Source organism: Canis lupus, chromosome 26 (assembly GCF_048164855.1).
Source record: "Canis lupus baileyi chromosome 26, mCanLup2.hap1, whole genome shotgun sequence".
NCBI lineage: Eukaryota > Metazoa > Chordata > Mammalia > Carnivora > Canidae > Canis > Canis lupus.
Window position 1 is genome coordinate 19,814,920 of NC_132863.1, and position 20,870 is coordinate 19,835,789.

At 55.4% G+C, this 20,870-nt stretch overlaps 2 protein-coding genes across 3 annotated transcripts in view; both read left to right on the forward strand.

Moving 5' to 3' along the window:
* SIGLEC1 (sialic acid binding Ig like lectin 1) overlaps positions 1–5,807 on the forward strand; it is a 30,960-nt gene extending 25,153 nt beyond the window's left edge. For both annotated transcript variants that reach the window (XR_012018366.1, XM_072800228.1), the window contains exon 23: positions 5,555–5,807. The gene's annotated coding sequence lies outside the window, so the exon portion shown is untranslated. The remainder of the gene's footprint in view (positions 1–5,554) is intronic.
* On the forward strand, positions 7–20,740 carry ADAM33 (ADAM metallopeptidase domain 33). Its single transcript, XM_072801865.1, has 23 exons — positions 7–171; positions 6,740–7,532; positions 9,714–9,793; positions 12,025–12,101; positions 13,839–13,917; positions 14,117–14,193; positions 14,279–14,468; positions 14,710–14,775; positions 14,860–14,931; positions 15,111–15,277; positions 15,362–15,446; positions 15,521–15,663; positions 16,175–16,352; positions 16,465–16,554; positions 16,787–16,982; positions 17,091–17,199; positions 17,289–17,487; positions 17,580–17,657; positions 17,737–17,845; positions 17,925–18,072; positions 19,366–19,457; positions 19,651–19,725; positions 19,995–20,740. Exons 1-22 carry the CDS (start codon positions 7–9, stop codon positions 19,686–19,688), a joined length of 3,231 nt encoding a protein of 1,076 aa, XP_072657966.1. The 3' UTR covers positions 19,689–19,725; positions 19,995–20,740.
* Positions 20,741–20,870: the final 130 nt, after the last annotated feature.

Consider the following 20,870-nt stretch of genomic DNA (forward strand, 5'->3'; position numbering starts at 1 on the left):
ATGTGAATGCAGCTCCTTCTGGCAGACTGCCTGCCGGAACTGGCCAGCAAGTGCAAACGACATGACATGTGCCGCAAACTATCTTGCACTCAAGAGATTTGTGCCCCTTCCTGCTCCGTGTGGCTCACCTCTTCTGTCCACATGACCAACACCCTGCTTGGCATGCAGTACGTGAGGTCTTAGTAAGCACTGATTTTCTGCATTTGTTGTAGAGTGAGGGGGTAGAAAGTGTGCACTAAATCCAGAGGTGGGACAGAGAGAGAGCAAGCCAAATGCAGCCAGATGTTTTTAGGCTGTCCAGGGAAGAGATGGTGTGGGGAGGATTGCATCTGTGCATCTCCACGGAGGCATAGGTCCACCTGGGATTGGAAGGTTCTCAGAGAGGTTAGTTGTGTCCACCCCCAGAGGTACAAGGCCCTCAAGACTTTTTTTTAAAGATTTTATTTATTCATGAGACACACACACATACAGAGGCAGAGACATAGGCAGAGAGAGAAGCAGGCTCCCTGTGGGGGACCTCCATGAGAGACTCGATCCCAGGACCCCAGGATCACCCCCGGAGCCAAAGGCAGATGCTCAACCACTGAGCCACCAAGACATCCAGCACCTCAAGACTTTTTTATTTTTTTTATTTTTATTTTTATTTTAAAAATATTTTATTTATTCATGAGAGATACACAGAGAGAGACAGAGACACAGGCAGAGGGAGAAGCAGGTCCCACGCAGGGAGCCTGATGCGGAACTCGATCCTGGGACCCCAGGATCACGCCCTGAGCCGAAGGGAGGTGCTTAACTGCTGAGCTACCCAGGCATACCTCAAGACTTTTTTAAATCATTTTTTTAAAGATTATTTATTTATTTATTCAGAGAGAGTGAGAGAGAGAGACGTGGAGACACAGAGGGAGAAGCAGACTCCATGCAGGGAGCCCAACCTGGGACTCGATCCTGGGTCTCCAGGATCACACCCCGGGCTGCAGGCGGCTCTAAACCGCTGCGCCACTAGGGCTGTCCCCTCAAGACTTTTTAAAATAGACTTTTAATTCAATGTGGCATGCATACAGAAAACTGCATACATTGTAAGTATACAACTCAATGACTTTCTAAAAAATGAAACCAGCACCCAGATCAAGAAACAAACCATCACCAGCACCCCAGAGTCTCCCTTGAGCACCCTGCCAGTTGCAAGCCCCTCCCTGAGTTAACTACTCTCTTAATATCTAATACCATAGATTTGATTGGCCTGTTTTTGAATTTTATTTTATTTATTTATTATTTATTTTATAGATTTTATTTATTTATTTATTTATTTGAGAGAGAGAAAGCACGATCAGAGTGAGGGGTGGAGGGAGAAGCAGACTCCCCACTGAGCAGGGAGCCCAACAGAATGTGGGGCTTGACCCTGGAACTCCAGGATCATGACCTGAGCTGAAGACAGACACTTAACTGAATGAACCACCCAAGCGCCCCTTGAATTTTATATAAATAGAATCATATAGGGCAGCCTGGGTGGCTCAGTGGTTTGTCGCCTGCCTTCAGCCCAGTGATCCTGGAGTCCCGAGATCGAGTCCCACGTCGGGCTCCCTGCATGGAGCCTGCTTCTCCCTCTGCCTGTCTCTGCCTGTCTCTCTTTGTGTCTCTAATGAATAAATAAATAAAATCTTAAAAAAAATAGAATCATATAGAATGCATGATGAGTTTGGAAAACTGTCTGACGTAATCTATTAGAGCTAAAATACTCTTGCCCTATGACCCTGACATTCCACCCCAGGGTATTTTACACAGAAGAATTAAGGGCTGTGTTCACTGTGAGACTTGTAGGAAAACGTTTATAGTCACCCTGTTGTGGGTCACTCTTCAGAAGGAGTCCTGTTTACACATGGTGAACGTCACCCATAACGAGAGCACTTCAAAGGTTTAACTCTCATTGGCTTGCCTTCTTCCCGGGACACTCTCCAACGTTCCTCTGGAGAATGACTCTAGCAAGCCACTCGAGAAATCGTCTTTCCCACAGTGGCTACTTGTAGGATCCATCTTCCTTAACTTTGGTTCAGCGGCCCCACCCTCTCTTCTGCAACCGCCAAATAAATAGTTGCTCTGAGATTTCTGCAGAAAATTCCTCAGATATATTTGGGCATAGCTCATCTGGATTGGGGAGGCGTCCACTTTGCAAGGATGGCTCCAATTCCCACATGGCTCTTAGGCTACATGTTCATCTTCTTTTATTAGCACTGTCTGGGTGCCCAATCCTGTGCCAGGCAGTTAACAAAGACAGCCCCAGACCCCATGGAGCTCAGGGTCTGGGGAAGAGAGACAAGGAAATGGGCAGGGAGAAGTATATGCAGGGAAGGGTGACCAGGCGTTGGGTCAGAAAGGACCCCCTTGACAAAGAGGCACCGAAGCCTAGATCTACAGTAGGAAGAGGAGTTCACCAGTTTGCTATTTTCTCCCCCAGAGGACTGGGCCCTGCCTGCCACACTGTAGCCTCCCACTGGTGTTCAGAGTCTGGCTGCTCTGGGAGCCTGCTCTGCTTTCCTGACCCCCAGCTTATTTAGGGCTCAAGCCACCTCCAAGTCTTCACCAGGTCCTTCCAGGCTGAACATTTGGTGTTGTCCTGCTTTCCTAATCTCTGGGGCTTTCTTAGCTGCCTCTCTCTTCTTCCTCTTCAGGACCCCTTTACCATGGTGAGGACTATGTCTCCATCATTTCCCCTTCCTCACGATCCTTTTTTTTTTTTTTTTTTGGAATCTCTTGTTCTCCTGGGTCAAGATGGAAGCCTAGATGTCTCGTCCACCCTGATTCTTCCCCAAATCCTCCCTAAAAGATCACAAAATGGATCCAGGGTGTGACAAAATGCCTTGTTCTCTGCCCACCCACCCCCAACCCCTGCTCATGTAGCCCTTGGATCAGGGAATTCTGTGCTGGGAGGGTGGCCTCTGCTGCTAGCAGCACCTGTGGTGAACCCATTTCATCATCCACAAAGGGAGGAGTTGATGTCTCTCCAGCCTTGCCCACATGGGAGCCCCAGCATGACCAAAGCTGTCTATGTCTATATTAGGTCTGGTTCCCCAGCATGAAGTTTCATGTGCAAGCGATGTCAGGCTGTGCTCCAAGGGGGAATCAGTAAAGGGAGCAAGACAGGCAAAGGCAGGAAGGTGAGGCCACATGCACATAAATGTCTATAGCAGCACTTTTTTTGTGTGGCAATGCTCTGTATTTTGTTTTTTAAAAATTTAATTTAATTTAATTTCAATTAATTAACATATAGTGTTTTATTAGTTTCAGAGGTAGAGTTCAGTGACTCATCAATTGTGTATAATATACAGTGCTCATTCTATCATGTGCCCTCCTTAATGCCCATCACCCAGTTACTCTATCCCCCACCCCTCCAGCAACCCTCAGTTTGTTTTCTATGCTTAAGAGTCTCTTATGGTGTGTCTCCCTCTCTGATTTCATCTTGTTTTATTTTCTCCTCCCTTCCTCTATGCTCCTCTGTTTCGTTTCTTAAATTCTACATGAGTGAGATCATATGATAATTGTCTTTCTCTGATTGACTTATTTTGTTTAGTATAATATCCTCTAGTTCCATCCAGGTTGTTGCAAATGGTAAGATTTCTCCTTTCTTTCTTTCTTTCTTTCTTTCTTTCTTTCTTTCTTTCTTTCTTTCTTTCTTTCTTTCTTCTTTCTTTCTCTTTCTTTCTTTCTTTCTTTCTTTTTCTTTTTCTTTCTTTCTTTCTCTTTCATTTTTTTATAGCTGAGGAATATTCCATTGTATATAAACACCACATCTTCTTTATTCATTCATCTGTCGATGGATATCTGGGCTCTTTCCACAGTTTGGCTATTGTGAACACTGCCACAGCAGCATTTTTTGTTAACATCTCAAAACTAGGAACCACCCTAATGTCCAGCAACAGTAGAATCAATGAAAAAAATGTTATATTCACACAATTGGGTGCTAATTAGCAATGAAAACAACTGAACCTAAAGCCACACACAACAGGCTGAATGCATTTCACAAACTGTGAAAAATATTTGCAGCTCACACTCCAGACAAAAGAGGAATTTCCCTTATAAAAAAGTTCCTTCAAGTTGTTACAAGAAAGATCAACAGCTCAATAGAAATATGAGCTGTGGCTGTGAACGGGCAATTCAGGTAACAGGAAATACAAATGGCTCTTAAATGTTTGAACAGTTATCCAAGCTCACTGCTAGGAGAAATGCAAACATAAGACTGCACTTTCACCTTCAGAGAAGCATAACATGGTTTGAGAACTGTGTTGGTAAGGTTGTGGGCAAAGAAGCACTCTAGATGTTGCTGGCGCAACTATAATTTGCACAAATTGTAGTGCAATTTAAGTGTATCCTCTTAAATCATAAAAATACATATCTTTTGACCCAGGAAACCCATTTGTAGGAAATTATCTCACAGATGAGTTTGTGTATAAAATTATCCATCACCGCATGATTTGCAAGTAGCGGAAGGGCTGGAAACCATTTATATGTCCAAGAGGGGACTATACGAACAAGTGGAAGCATTCAACTATAGAAAAACAGTGGGGATGCACACCCACTAGAATAACTAAGATCAAAAAGGCTGACAACACTAAGTGCTGGTGAGGATGCAGAGGAACTAGAACTCTCCTACAATGCTGGTGGGAATGCAACATGGTGCATTCACTTTGGAAAATAGTTTCTTTTTTTAAAAGATGACTTGTTCATTCATTCATTCATTCATTCATTCATTCAAAGAGACGCATAGAGAAAGGCAGAGACATAGGCAGAGGGAGAAGCAGGCTCCCTGCAACGAGCCCAATGTGGGACTCGATCCCAGGACCCTGTGATCACAACTTGAGCCAAAGGCAGATGTTCAACCACTGAGCCACCCAGGTGCCCCTGGAGAAGAATTTCTTTAAAACTTAAATATGTCCTTGCCATGTGACCCATTCGACTTCTGGGTCTTGACAAAGGAGAAATGAGAAACGAAAACATCTATTCATACAAAGACTTCACAGAAACTTCATAGCAGCTGTATGTAGAAGAGTCTCATACCAGAAAAGAACCCAAATGCCAAACTGGAGAATAGAGAATCCCTGCTCCCCTCAGAACATACTTGGCACTACAACAGAACAAATTACTGATCATGAAACGGTGTAAATGAATCTCAAAAACAGAGAGGAGGAAGCCAGACATAAAAGAGTACATGCCTTATGATAACATTTATATGAAGTTCTGGAAAAGGCAAAACTCCTGTGTAGGCACAGAGCACATCAGTGGTTTCCTGGGACTGGGAGTGGGAGAGAGTGACTGGGGAGAGACACAGGGGAACTTTTTGGGGGTGATGGAAATTGAAGCCAGCATCCACTTCACCAATGCAGAAAGAATGGTCACTAGAAGTCCTATTGTCTCCAGGCATAGCTGGGTTAGACAGGCCAAGGAACCTGCAGGAATTCAACCCACTAGCTTCCAAGCTTAATTAATCAGCATTATCCTAAAGATATTATCACTGGATGTACTTAATGAAACCTCTATCATAAAGAATAAATATACTTTTCAGATTCCAAGTTGCTTGAGATGAAAAAGACTTCCCAGAGGACCGGACAAAGTTGCACCAGAACACCTGCTCACCTGACCTCATGGGCCTCCAGTCAAAGGCACCCACCTTCTCAGGACACCCCTGTCTCCCAATTTTGCACTTAAACACTTTCACTTGCAAGCTGTTGGGGAGTTTGGGACTTTAGAGCATTAGCTTCCCATTCTCCTTGGGTGGTGCTATACCAATAAATCGCCTATCCTTCTTCCCTGCAAAAGCTCAGTGTCAGTTTTATTAGCTCACTGTCCAGAGTGTGGACAAACTCTTACTTGGTTTGATTACAGCGGTGATTACAGAGGCATATGAATTTATAACATTCATCTAACTGGACACTTAGAACAGGTGCACTTTATTGTATGTAAATTCTATCTAAAGCCCAAAGTAATAGGATAACAGTAACAACCATAAGGCCACTCTAAACGCACTGATATGAAGGATCTGCAAAGTGTAGTAAGTGGAGGAAAAAAAGTGCAGAGAAAAGTCCCCATCACCTAGCCTGCTATGCAGAGAAGTGCTAAGAGAAAAAATAGGTCTGTATTGTCTTGCGTGCATAAAATAATCTAAAGCCTACACAAGAAGCTAAGGATAGTGGCTTCGCGTTGGTTGGGGGATGTGGGCTGAGAGGATGGGCAGAAAAGGCAGGGCTGACCGCTTAACATCTTACGGTATTTTTAATGTTTGAATCAAACTAACAGAGGTTTCCGTCACTGCAGGAACTCTCCTAACTTGACCACCGCATTTGTTCTCAAAAAACAAGTAGATTTGCCTAAAATTAACAACCCTCTTGGGGCGCCTGGGTGGCTCATTTGGTTGAGCGAGGAACTCTTGGTTTCCACTGAGGTCGCTCTGTCCAGTGGTGAGGCTGAGTCCAGGCTCCTCGGGCAGCACGGAGTCTGCTTGAGATTCTCTCTCCCTCTCCCTCCCCCTCGTACTTACCTACCCCCTCAATTAATTAATTAATTAACTAATAATTTCATTTTAAAAAGTTAACATCCCTCGCTATCAGAATCCTGGCTACTCTCCGAACTTAACTACTCAGTACACAAACAAACCTTTAAAAGAAGAAACAGATGTTGCCAGAGAAGAAAGTATCCCCCGCAGTCTGGGAGTCTGCGGCTTTGCGCAACTCTTCGCTCCGGCCGCCGCCAGGGCCCAGGGCTACCCCCGCCCCCCGCCCCCGCGCGCCCCTGGGCCGCCTCACCTCTGCCGGGACCGAGCCCGCAGCGCGGCGGCCCCCCCGCCCCCCTCCGCGACGCGGGCACCGGGGCAGGCGGCCACCGCCACGCGGACGCGAGCCCGAGACGCCGCGGCACCTGCCCCTCGCCCTCGCGGGTGCCCGCCCCCCGCCCGAGGCATCTCCCGCCGGGCCCTGGCCGGGCCCCCCTGAGCAGGACTGGGGGCCAGGCGGGGCAGAGGTCCTCGCCGGAGACCGCGGAAGGGGGCGCTCCCTGCGCAGACCCGAGCAGCCGCGGGGGGCCCCCAGCCCTGGTCTCCCCCGCACCCCGTGGCCCTCAGAGGCTCCTCCGAGGGGCCCCGCCCCAGCCCCACTCCACCCCCGCTCCGCCCCCGCGAGGAGAGGGCGCTGAGACGTACCGGCGGCCGGCGCGCGCGGGTCCCCGAGGGGCCGCACGGATGCAGCGGGGGCTCCCACCCTTGACGGCCGCGGCGGCCCCCCGAGGGCGCACGAGGTCCGGCGGCCGGGCTGCGGGGCTCCGTGCGGGGCGGCGCTGGGGGGTCGGGAGGCGGCGGGCGGGCGGCTCTGGGTGTGGGTCGGCCGGGAGCCAGCCCGGGCGGAGCAGGAGCCGGGCGCGGCCGCGTGGAGGCCGAGGCGCGCACAGCTGTGGGCCGGGGCCTCCGAGAGCTCGAGGGTCGCGGGCGTGGCTGTTGCTGCTGCTGTTCCTGAGGCTGCCTTTGCCGCTGCGGGGGGCCCAGGCGGTTCAAGGTGAGTGCGAGGCGCCCCGCGGAGCAGGCGGGGTCGCTGTCAGGGGGTGGAGGGCCCGAACCACCCGCACTCCCCCATCGCCCCCCACCCCACGGGGACTGGGAGGCCGGAGAGGGTCTCTGTAGGACTTGCCCAGGGACTCTCAGCTGTACTTGGGCTGGCCTTGGGGCCCAGACTGACACTGCGCAGCTGCCACAGTGGCAATGGCAAAGCCATGGGGGGGTGGGGGGCGGGAGTGGGAGGGCCGCCTCCGAGCAGCTGCCCAAACCCCTCTGCCAGGGTTCTGTGCTCTGACCAGCCCCAGACCCCATCCATCAGTGTGGGCTTTCCTGTACCTCCATCCCTAAGATCCAGCCCATTGGTTCCCTGGAGTCCCTGCTTTGCCCTCAGACTAGGGGACCAGCTGTGGCCTCTACCCTCATGCACACTCACCCTCAGCCCTCAGCATATCCCAGGGCCTTGGGACTGTGTGTGTGTGAGTGTGTGTGTGTGTGTGTGTGTGTGTGTTGTTGTTGTTGTTGATATTGTTGCCTTGTTTGGAAAGATAGAGAAGAAGAAAAAAAAAAAGGAAAGATAGAGAAGGGCGCTTCAGACAGAAGGGGCCCTGGGATAACCTCCACAACCCTGTGAGTAGGAGGACTGACCGAGTCCTCAGTCCTGTACAGGAAGTGCCTATGGAGGGACTGGGCGGACAGCTGGGAGGAGGCAGGAATGCCCCAGGTGGGCTGGGCACCCTGGGGGCTCTGGGTTCCAGAGCACTGCTGGGGTTACCCAGTAGGGAGACCTGTTCTGTTCTGGGTCTCACTGGAGAGGGTGAGATGACAGCCCTCATGCCTTTGGGGATGGCTGCTCTCTCCTCCTAAGCCTGGGGTCAGGAGAAGTGACATGATCCCTGGGAGGAGTGGAGAGGGGCTCTGTGCTTCCCCAACACCACAGTGGTTCCCCCTGGTTTCCCTAACCCTCATCATCACAGCTCCAACTCTGTCTCCTTCTCCCTCCTCAGGGGTGCCATGAAGAGAACCCCAACCCTCACACACACATACACACAGGCACACCCACCCCTCCCTACCTGGGAGGCCTAGGGCCAGCAAGAGGTAGTTCTCCACACCCAGTTAAGTCCTCTCTGGACTGGTTCCCCGCCCCCCTTCCCTCTCCTCTCAGATTTACTCAAATCCCTCCCCCACTGTGGCAACTTGCTCATCCAAACAGGGAGGGCTTCCTGGAGGAAGAGGACTCCTAGAGCAGCCGGCTGCTATTCTGGGTCTTTGTTGATGGGGTTTGGGTAGAGAAAGGAGCTGGGGTAGCCTGACAGGAGCTGGGCCACTTCCCAAGTCAGCCATCTCAGCCTAGGGTCAGGGCTGGGTGGGTGCTGGGGAGCTGTCAGTTCTGGGACCTGGGCTTGCTTCCCTTGGGATTGTGTCAGAGGGCAGGGAGGGCTGCCTACAGGCTCTGGGCTGCCTGGGGCCTGCCTCCTGCAGGGCGGGTGTGGTGAGAGCTGCTGGACCCACTGTGGGGTGGGAGACTGGGAGCATTCCAGGGGAGCATTCCAGAGCCTTCTGAGTAATGCTTGGCTCTGGTACTCCTCCAGAGCCCCCCTAAGCATACCCGGCCTGGGAGCACACAGGCTCTGTCCCCCAGGCCTCTCTCCACCTTGAAGAACCCCGGGAAGGGGCTGCTGACCTAGGGTGCCTGGAAGTCCTGCTTCCAGCATGAAGCCCCCAAGGGGAGCTCTGGGCAAGGTGGGCCTCATCAGACATCTGGCTGTTGTTTTTCTCATTTGGCGAGAAGACACAAGCGTCCTCTCTACACAGATCGCTCACCCCAAAGGCATCTGCTATCCAGACTAAAAATACCCAAGGCTGCCTTTCCTCTTCCTTCCCTTCTGTGCTAGGGGCCTTGAGTTCTTCTTTGTGACCTCTGACCCCCAAGCCTCCCCCAGGTCCGTAGGGTTCCCACTTTCCCCAGCTAAGCTATCCTTCCCAGGCTCCCCTCTCTCCCGTCACTTCCCTGGTGGCTGCTCAGTTCCAGAGCACTGGGTGCCCCATAGGTGGCCACCCTTCTCCAGGCTACACTTTTGAATATTGGAGTCACCCGTCCCACCTGGCTGGTGTCTTGCAACCTCTTCCCTCCTTCATCCCCACTCCCCTGTGTTCCTCATCTTTTACTCTGTCCTTTCCCTAGGAAACAACCCTGGAGAGCCAGTCACCCTGCATTGGATCCTGGATGGACAAATCCGAAGCAAGGTCACCTGGGAGGAGCCGGTCAGTGCCAGGTTCCCCTTCCCTCTGCAGGGGCCCAGGGTCTCCCAGCCCCTTGGCCCCTCCTCCAAACTTCAGCATGGCAGTTTGGCTGGGGTCCTTTAGGCCCCTTTCCCGGAGGGCTGGCAGGTGGGGGTGGGGAGATCTCTCGATCACATGAGCCTGCACACATGGAAGTCATTTTCAGGCTTCTTCCCTCACATCCCTCTGCTCCCTCCATCCCAGAATTATCCAGGCCACCCCCACCCTGCCAGGCAGAGGTGGGGCCAGAATTTGTGGGGCTGAAACTTTTCAGGGACCTCTTAAGAAAACCCCAAAATATCTCCTTTTTGCAAAGTTTAGCAGAACATGTTACCCTGTGGACATATGGTGCCCTCCAGGAAAACTTCAGCCTCCCTGGCTCATGCAGAATCCACTTCCAGACAGGGGGCACTGGTCCCTCTCCTAGTGCCCCCAGGTGCCCCTGATTTCTCTTTTCCAGGATGCTCTGACTCAGCTTCCTGCCAACACCCACCCATCATTCACTTCCGGAATAACCATGTCCCCAGCTGTATGCGTCACACACCTGTGCTACAAACCGGGAGGCCCATTTCACAGAGGGGCAAACTGAAGCTCAGAGAGGTTGCAGAAAGGGCCCAAGGTCACACAGCCTGAGACCGGGACCCCAGAAGCCCATTTAGGTCTGAAAGACTTCTAATCATTGACCAATGTCCCCCAAATCTAGAGAGCCATCTTCATCCTGAATATTCAGGCTAGAGAGGACAACCCACTGTCCAAGCCAGCAGGGAGGAAGGCAGGAGAGCACCGTGGAGAAGGCTAGAAGGCCCCCAGAGGCCCAGCAGTTTTTAACCTGGAACCCTTACTGCATCCCCCAGACCCTCAGGGGCCCCCATTCAAGTAGTCAAGCATGGTGCTGGCTCCAGCTCCAAGTGGGTTGTCCTGGACATCACCAGCAGAGGGGAAGGCTGGGTGCACAGGCTGTGGTCACACTGACTGTAGACCTCCTTTCCAGGCCAGCCTGGGCTGTGATGAGGAAGCACATCCCAGAGGGCCTTGCTTTTTCGCCTGCCTCCAGGAAGCCTGCCAAGATGAGGACAGCAGAGTTGAGACAGGGAGTCCTGTCCAAGAGGCAGGAAATACCCACACTTCACGTTAGGGATGGGGTGCAGAGTGAGCAGCAGGGTCACCAAGAGGGCAGGAAGCAAGGACAGCAGGGCTGCAGAAGGAGAGAAAGAGGGGAGCCTGGGCTGGGTTTGAAGTAGGAGGAGGCTTTCCATCTGGGGCTGCTGTTTGTGCTTGGTGCAAACCTTTCTCCAATTAAGTAAGTGGTATTCTGGCCACCTGAGCTCATGCTTGGGGGCCTTAGTGGTGGTGAGGGGGTGTCTCTTGGCTGGGGTGGGGAGTTGTCTGCTCCCTACCTGCAGAGAAAAGGCCCCCCCAAAGAATCTGAGCCCCTTGGCCTGGGGCCCAGCCCGATGCATGGTGGGATAGAAGGGAAGGGCCAGCGTTCTGGAGACACGCAGCTCTCCAGCACGCTCCTGGGCCAGCTCCAACTCTGGGCCTCCAGCCAGGCAGAGTGGACAAGGCGGGGCAGATGGGGCATTCCCACAGGGTGGGAGAGGCAGAGAGGCTAGCGGGAGGAGAGGCTGGCGGGTTGGGCCGTCTAGCTGAGATGTTTTCCTCGTGGCCTGGAAAGGGGGATTAATGTTTATTTCATGGGCTCAGGGAAGCAGGTGTGGGGCAGGTCTGCAGGAGGCCAGGGAAATTTTCAGTTTGCCGGAATTGTAGGAGGAGGGAGTAAAGTCTGAATTCCACGGGGAGTGGGAGCAGTAAGATGCAGAAACAAGATATTGTAAGGACCGAGCCCACCGACCCAACCTCCCTCAGCCATCATCTTCAGAACCCCTCCCCACTTGGAGGAAGCTTTCTGGCTGTGAAACAGGAGGGTGGGCCAGAGGAAGGGCCCAGGAACGCAGGGAAACTTTCTGGGACCCCTTGTCTCATCTCTTTGGGGACGCAGTGTTCACCCAGCAGGCCACTGTCAGATGGCTGTCGTCAGAACCAAAACCGTCCTGAGTCTGGGACTGTATTTGTCTGCATGTTCTCTCCCCCACACCTGCCCATACCCTCCGTGGCAGATGGGGAGCCTGCTGCTCCTAGCCTCCTGTGCTCTCCCTCACCTGCCAACTCCACATCCCATCTGGCCCCTCAGCCCTGCTCTCCTTCTTGCCCAGGTCTCGAAGCTAGACACAGGGCTGGTGGCCGTGGAGGCTAAAGGGCAGGAGCTCCTTCTGGAGCTGGAGAAGAACCAGTGAGTACCAGGTCAGGGAGGAGGCTGGGAGCCTAGTACAGCCTCTGCCTGTGGTGCGGATGGGAATCAGTGCTGGGGGCAGGGACTGAGGGAAACATGTGAGCGAGGCTGGAGGGGGCCCTAGAGGCAGAGACAGAGGTGACAGGAAGGGTCATACCAACACATGACCGGCTCCCTCAAGGCTGAAGTAGGCTGCTGTGGGGCACACCCCTCATTCCAGCCCCAGGAGCACCTTGTTAGCTTCCTGACAGAAATGAGTGAGTATCACTCAGTGGGTGCTCACAGGGTGTGCTGAGTGAACGAACAGATAATCCAAGATGGATTCCAAAGATGGGTAAGTGCTCTGGGCTGAAGAATAGCAGGGACAAAGGTGCTGTGGCTATCAAATCAAGACACATTCAGAAGGCAGCAATTTGTCTGGCTTGCCTGGAGGGTCTCCATCTGCAGGGAAGGTAGCAGCAGGGAACAAGTTTGGGAGTCCCTGTAGGGCCAGATCACAGAGGCCATTTTAAGGTTGAGTGTCCAGGGTGGTGCAAAGCTAAAGATTCTGAGCTGGTGAATGAGCAAGCAAAGTAGGGCTGGGTGGGGTGCGTGTCCAAGATGGAGCATGGGGTCTGAAAACTATCCAGATGGAATTACCAACAGCTATTATTCATTGAGTGCTTGCTTCATTGAAGGGACTTGTTCCAAGCACTCTACACATGTTGACTTCTCCCCCATGGAGCCAGATGTACCAGGAACAGACTCTAGTTCCACCACATCTAATCATAGTTCCTCTGGGGTTCAATGTCCCCACACATGAAAGGGGGTGACCACATCATCCACTCTTCCAACTGAGTGTGTGTGGGGATAGGGGAGCCAAGCTGGAGAAGGTGAAGGAAAGACTAGGAGGTAGAAAAGCAGGCATCAAAGCTCTCTGAAGTGTCTGGCAGTAAAGAGATCAAGGGAAGATAGAGGTCGAGGATTTTCTTTACAGAAGAGAAATTGACTCATGGTTGATTCACCTTGGTGGGAAGGGAGAGATGGAGAAGGAAGGTAGAATCATTACTAGAGTGGGGGCTGAAGAAAGTGGGGATGGGGCAGGTGGGCAGGCAGGAGCAGCTGTGGGCAGGTGGGGATTCTCTGGAAGAGTGGGATGAGCATCACTGAAGGATAGTTGGGGAGATATATGGAGTCTAAGGGCCAGAGAAGGCCTGAAGGATCTCGGAGGGAAGAAAAAAGAAGAGAGAGGGTTGATCAGATGCCCACCGAGGCTGAGCATAAGGTAGGGCCACTTGGGGAGGTGGAGGTCACTGCACTTCCCTGGCTCCCACCTCCTCCTTGGTGGGATGCACTTCCCTGGCTCCCACCTCCTCCTCATTGGTGTCTCCTGAATCCTCCCTCCTGCCCCTCCCTAGACCTGTAGACCCAGCCACCTATCACATGCCCCACAAGGAACGGCAACTCTCCCCATTCCTGCTCCTCCGGGGTGCTTCCCACACTCCCACTTCCCACAGCTCTGACATTGCCAAGGCTCCTTCTTGCCCTCCACCTTTTTCCCTCTAGCCCAGGGTTTTTCTGACCTGGGCAACACACAGTGACTCTTGTCCCTTCCCTAGGATACATTTGGGTGCTTCTGCAGTGCCCTGTGCCTCACTCACTGAGCAATTCAATCAGCATTCAGGGAGGAGGGCTGGAGGACATCCTGGAAGAATTAGGTGGGCAGAATTAGGTGACTCCTACAACACCCCCTCCCAGCAGGCTGCTGGCCCCAGGATACACAGAAACCCACTATAATCCAGATGGGCAGCCAGTGGTGCTGGTCCCCAACCACACGGTGAGATACTTTCATGGGCTCTGAGGACAGGGTAAGAGGTGCTGGGGAGTGAACTTCCTGAAGACCTTTCTACCATTCCTTTCCCATTCTCCTCCTGTTCTTAAGAGAGGCAGGAGCCAGCCCCCCCACCATGCCCTCTCTCTGGCCCCTCCCAGTTCAGCCCTGGCTGAGCTTTGGGGCTGGGTCCCTTGCTCTCCAGGACCACTGCCACTACCATGGGCACGTGAGGGGCTTCCCTGACTCCTGGGTAGTCTTCAGCACCTGCTCTGGGATGAGGTGAGAAGTTCTGGGGGAGGGGGCTGGACCTGGGGCTGGAGAGACAGTGCCCTCACACCCTCCTCTGCACTCCTCTGCACCCCAGAGGCCTGATTACACTGGGCTGCAATGCCAGTTATTATGTGCATCCATGGTCAGCTGGAGACTCTGAGGACTTCATCACTCACAAGATGTTCCAGACCCAGCAGCTGCTTAGCTGGAAAAGGGCCTGTGGCCACAGGGATGCCAGGAACAAAGGGGATATGGCCAGCCTTTCTCGTGCCACTCAGATCAAGGTCAGGGGCACAGATAGGGGGTGGGAATGGGAATGCAGTATCCATAGCCCCCCAAATTGGAAGAGAGAGGAATACACAGTCCCAGTTCAGGGCCTCTGATCCTGATATTTTTATTTGGAGGCTGAAGAAACACATTCTAGAAATTTTTAAAGTTAGCTTTGTGCTTCCTGGGAATTGGGGTTAGTGGTCAGGACTCAAGCCCAGCAGCCTGCCACTGAGGGTCACCCTTGCCTCTCCCCAGGAGAGGCGGGAGGTCCGCAAGAGCCCAAAGTTCCTGGAGTTGTACATAGTGGCTGACCACACACTGGTGAGCCAGCGGCCCCAGGGGGTTGGCGGTGGGATGGGGCTAGTGCAGCCTGTCACACCCTCTTATGTCTGTCTGCCTTTCCAGTTCTTAACCCAGCACCGGAACTTGAACCACACCAAACAGCGCCTCCTGGAGGTGGCCAACTATGTGGACCAGGTTGGGGTGGGCAGGAAGAGAGCCCTAATGGGGGTGACTCTGACATGGGCTGGCAAGTCCTAGCGGGATGTGGGAGGCGTGGGCATGAGGACAGGGATGGGAGCAGAGAAGAGAGGGCACTACCACGGAGGCGGACGGCACGGTGGCACGTCTTGTCCTCCCCCATGTCCCGTCCACAGATTCTCAGGACTCTGGACATTCAGGTGGCACTGACCGGCCTGGAAGTGTGGACGGAGCAGGACCAGAGCCGCGTCTCGCCGGACGCGAACGCCACGCTCTGGGCCTTCCTGCAGTGGCGCCGGGGGCTGTGGGCACGGCGGCCACACGACTCCGCGCAGTTGCTCACGTGGGTGCCTCCGAGCCCACGCGGGGCCCCCGCCTGGCTGCCCAGAATCCTGGCCCGCCGGGTCACGCTGCATCCCGTCTGCAGGGGCCGCGCCTTCCGGGGCGCCACCGTGGGCCTGGCGCCCATCGAGGGCATGTGTCGCGCCGAGAGCTCGGGAGGCGTGAGCACGGTGAGCTCCAGCCGGACAGGAGGGGGATGAAGCGGCCCCGCGGCCCCGCAGTGACCATCCCCACTCCCTCCCAGGACCACTCAGAGCTCCCCATTGGCGCAGCAGCCACCATGGCCCACGAGATAGGTCACAGCCTTGGCCTCAGCCACGACCCTGAGGGCTGCTGCGTGGAGGCGGCGGCTGAGCAAGGCGGCTGCGTCATGGCTGCGGCCACCGGGTACCAAGGACGCCGCGGCGGTCGGGGTGGGGGGTGGGGGAGGCTCGCTGGCCCCGGGGCCTTCCTCGGGGGCCTTTCTTTGGGAGAAACGCTCATCCCTCCATTTCGTCTTCCCTAAGACGAGGATAGGATCATATCCCCCTCGAGAGTGCTTTATAATGCTTAGAAGGAGGAAACTCGGAAAAAGTGGATTCCCAAAAGTATACGGGTTACTTCCAGAACATTCTAGCGAGGATTCTCCAACCCCGGGAGTCACCGCTCCCAGGTCGCGATTCGCCCTCCTGGGCAGCCTGGTCCTGGCGTCACACCCTCCCACCGCCGGCTCGCCCCGGGACTTTGCGCAGGTCACTTGCCCTCTTTGGGCCCTGCCTCGAGGGGATCGGGGCCGCCTGTCGCTTAGGCGGTGTCCGCGCATCCAGGGGCTGGGTGGCCGAGCACAGCGGGTAGTGGTGGGAGGGGGCCGGGGTGAGGTGGCGGTCCCCGCACGCCCGACGCCCTTGCCCCCTCGTAGGCACCCGTTCCCGCGCGTCTTCAGCGCCTGCAGCCGACGCCAGCTGCGCGCCTTCTTCCGCAAGGGGGGCGGTGCGTGCCTTTCCAACGCGCCGGACTCCAGGCTCCTAGTGCCTCGGGCGCGCTGCGGGAACGGCCTCGTGGAGGAGGGCGAGGAGTGTGACTGCGGCGCCAGCCAGGTCGGGTCCGGGCCCGAGGTTGGCGCCCCGCCCGCCCCCTCCCCCTCCCCCTCTCCCCGAGGTGTGGGGCGCGGCGTCCTCACCTGGTCCCACAACCCCTTTTCGGCTCCAGGAATGCCAGGACGCCTGCTGCCTCGCGCACAACTGCTCGCTGCGCGCGGGGGCCCAGTGCAGCCACGGGGACTGCTGCGCGCGCTGCCTGGTGAGGGCGTGGGAGGCTGGGGTGAGGTTAGGGGGCGCTCGCGAGCAGGCCTGTCGGCCTTGGCTGAGGGGCGCGCTCGGGGTCCCGGGCGAGTGCGGGCTCTGCTCCGCCCCGGGGGCGTCGGCCTCCCGCCTGGCCCTCCGGCTTCTGAACCGCGCTACCGGGGTGGATCTCTCCCTGTCCATTGTCTCTGTGCCTCGGCCACCCTCCCTCCACCCGGTCACCTGCATAGCTGAAGCCGGCCGGCGTGCCGTGCCGCCGAGCTGTGGGCGACTGTGACCTCCCAGAGTTCTGCACCGGCGCCTCCCCATACTGCCCCCCGGACATTTACCTATTGGACGGCTCGCCCTGTGCCAGCGGCCGGGGCTACTGCTGGGATGGCGCGTGTCCTACACTCGAGGAGCAGTGCCAGCAGCTCTGGGGGCCTGGTGAGACTACCGGGAACACCCGCACCATCCTGGGATCTGCGCTGTTTTCTACTCTAGAGAAGGGGGGGGGGGACTGAAGCCAGCGCGGTGTCGCCCATGCTTCCTCAGGCTCCAGCCCAGCCCCAGAGCTCTGTTTCCAGATCGTGAACTCGGCGGGAGACGCCCACGGGAACTGTGGCCAGGACGGCAAGGGTGGCTTCGTACCTTGTGCGCCGAGGTGGGGAGTGGAGGGGAGGGAGAGGAAGCTGGGTAGGTTAGGGCAAAGATACTTCTCGCTGTTTGATCACCCTGCACTCTCCTCCCCAGAGATGCGCAGTGCGGGAAGCTGCAGTGCCTGGGAGGGGAGCAGCACCCACTCCCACCACACACGGTGCCCGTGGACTCCTCTGTTGGGCTAGGCAGGGAGGAGGTGACCTGTAGGGGAGTGTTCTTGCTGCCCGGCGTCCAGCTGGACCTGCTGGACTTGGGCCTGGTAGAGCCAGGCACCCCATGTGGACCTAGAATGGTGAGCCCTGCACATCAGGCCCTCTCTAATGCTTGAGACCTCCAGGCCTAAACATCACTCCCCTCACTGCCCAGTGCACACACTGCCCATAGGTGTGCCAGAACAGGCGCTGCCAAAACACTACCTTCTTGGAGCTGGAGCAATGCCTAACAACCTGCCATGGTCATGGGGTGAGTGGCCAGAAAAGTGATTCGGGGGGTGGCCTTGAGGTTCCTTATCCCACGGGATCCTCCTTCTCCTTCCCTGTAGGTTTGCAACAGTAACAAGAACTGCCACTGTGCTCCGGGCTGGGCTCCGCCCTCCTGTGACAAGCCAGGATTTGGTGGCAGTGTGGACAGTGGTCCTATGCAGCCTGAAAGTATGTCCATGGGGCACAAGTGGGGAGGGACTGGGGTGGTGTACCTGCTAAGGACTCAGCCTTACCCCATTGTCCGCAGACCACAAGACCTTCCTGCTGGGGGTAATCCTTAGCTTCCTGCTGCCTCTACTCCCAGGGGCTGGCCTGGCCTGGTGCTGCTGCCGGCAGCCCAGATCCGGTCTCCAGCAATGCCTCTGGGGCTTGAGGAGGGATCCCTCCTGTAGCAGGTATGCTCTGAGCCCACTCCTGTGGTTCCTGCTCTGCAGAGCTCTGCTGGGCCTGGGGGGGCTGGGGTGGGGTCCTCAGCCTTGTGCCCAGCTGCACAGAGGTGGGTAGAGGCAGTGGAAAGGAGCTTTGAGCAGGCTACCGTGGCCTCCCAGTGGATCCGATGGTACAGATCCCCGTGGGGCCTTCAACCCCTCCCCTTGACTGTGGTTCAGCCCCTCTTGTCCACCTCTTCTTTTTCTCCTGCCAGGGGGCTGCCTCACCCTAGACTGCCATTGACCTACCAGTTCATCGTGCACTTCTCGCTCCACTGTGCCCTTCAAGACTTTCCTAGCCTCTCATGACTCTAGCCCTTTCCTACTTCCTCTGCCTAAATCTCTTCTGTACACCTTTCAAGTCCCTAAATGCCCAGCACCTCCTTCCACTCCGTACCGCTGCTTAGGGATCGCTGGCTGCCCTTGTGCCAAGGGCCTGCCCCTTATCCAGTTCTCTGTGAGCCGGCAGGAGGGTCACATAATACCTAAGCATGGCTGCTCTACGCCTGCCCCTTCACTGGGGTGTTGGGCAAGGGAGGCATCCTATGGCACAGCTGACACAGCCTGGCCTTAGGGGTTCTCCAGACAAGCTGCGGGAGAGGACAGGGTTTGGGCTGGAGATTGGGCAGAGGGCATCCCAGAGAGGGGCATGTCACCAGCTGGGTCCCAGGTTCCAAGAGGGCTTTGACATGATGAGCAGTGATTGCAGGCGTGTGGGGGAGGAACAGGGTAGTCAGAATCTACTGTGTCAGCATAAAGGGGCTTAAGAGGCTGGGCAGGGTCGGGGGCAACCGCACACCATCACTACGGCAGAGTGTCTCGAGGACAGTAGAGACTGTTTCAAGAAATAGCAAGGGAAGTGGTGAGGCACTGGGACGAGGGCAGCTAAGTATGGCTGGGAGTCATCCAGGGCAGCAGGGGCCCCCAGTGGCAAGGGGCACAGGTACAGCTGCTACTGGGGAGGAGGTCCACCCATCTTTGGAACCTGAGTGATGCCACTCTCTGGGGGGTGCCAGGATGCTGGGGTGATGGGAGAGCTTGAGAGAAATGTCAGGGCCAGAGAGAAGTGCCTGTGGATCTGGGAGGGCAGGAGTTGGAACTGGAGCCTGGAACCCAGGGGTCTCTCTCCCAGGAGGGAGCAGGAAGGGAACTGAAGGGAGTGACATGGAAGGGTAGAGGCTCATCCATGGCAGAACTCGGGCTGGTACGCCTGCTCAGGACCGCTGTTCCAATCTCCTGTCTTCTTGCCCTGCTGCTCAGGCCCAAAGATGGCCCAAATAGGGACCGCCCCTCCAGCAGCATTCACCCCATGGAGCTGGGCCCAGCAGCCACTGGAGAGCCCCAGCCTCTGGGTGAGTGAGGCACAGGGGGAGATGGGGAGGGAAGTGAAGGATGGGCTCTTGCCTTCTACCTCCTTCCAGATGGGCCCCCCTCCTTTCCATTCAGCACCCAGGTACCTTGAGGCCCCGAGCCCCACCCTGCCCCACCCTGCCCCAGGGACTCCTGCCGATGGTCACAATATTTGTCCCCCACCCATTGCTTCAGACCTGGAGAACTCTGCCAGAGCCCAGGAGCCACCTTGAGAAGCCTCTGCCTTGCTGCTCTGCCTGCAACCACAAGGTAGGTGGGGCCCTCCCCACCTCACCCACCCACCTCTGTGATGGATGTCCTCTTGTCTTATCTCCCATCCCCTACTCTGAGGTTTCTGAGCTTGGGTTATTATGCAAATGAGATATGACCTGTGGAAAAGCTGTTGTCACAGAGACCAGATGCTGGAAGCCCCCAGGGTGGGAGAGAGAAAAGTTGTATCTCTTTCTGGGTCACTGGCCCTCACTGAGGGAAGAAAGAGGGTCCCAGGACTCAGGGTGACCCCTCCTCTTCATTTTCAGCAGGTCAGGTCCAGAAGCCAAGATCCTGTCTCTGGTGAGAGGAAGCTCCTGAGATGAGGATGCTTATAGCCAGTCGCCTACTGACAGCCTATCCAGGGACTTGGTCTCCCAGGGGCACAGTCAGAGAGTCAGACCTCCTGCACTCTTGCAGCCTGCAAATTTCTGCCCTGCGTTGAGCTTACCCTATCTACTCCAGGACCCCAGAGCCTTAGCAGAAGGTGCCAATGCTATCCCCATTCCTTAGGACTAGGGGATCCAGCCCAAGAATCTATCAGTCCCAGAAACAAAGGTCATGTAGTCACTGACCTCCTATCACCAGGGGAGGCTAGGTCATGCTGGGCATCAGGAGAGGCCTCTGTCCAGAGAGGCTGGGTGTCTCTGCTACATGTGCTTTATATAGACCCAGCTCTGTAGAGGCCAGGGACTATTGGACCAGAAGCCTGGGCTCTGGGGGCCCTACATTTCAGACTCAGTCCACTTCCCTGGAGCCTGGCCTCTGCAAAAAAAAAAAAAAAAAAAAAAAAAAAAAAATCAAAATCCTTGGGACTCCCCTCCCTCCCCTTTCCTGCTTTGGTTTGTCCCTTGGACACTTCTTCACCATCACCCCTGTTCTTGGTCCTCCACTGGAGACTTTAGAGGAGTGTTGGGTCTGCTGTAGCCCCCTCACTCTGGACACTACTCAGCCTCTCCTCCCTTTCTTGGGAGGAGGCAGAAGGAGCTGTTTTAAAAAGGACACCAAAATAGAAGCCTCTGTGAGTCTTTTCTCTATACAGATTCAACCCCATGGGGTTCCCTGAAAGTCCCAGGGGTGGTAGTTGGTGGGTGGAGCCTCAGATGGCAGCCAGGCCCCCTGACGTACCTGGGCATAGGATGGTG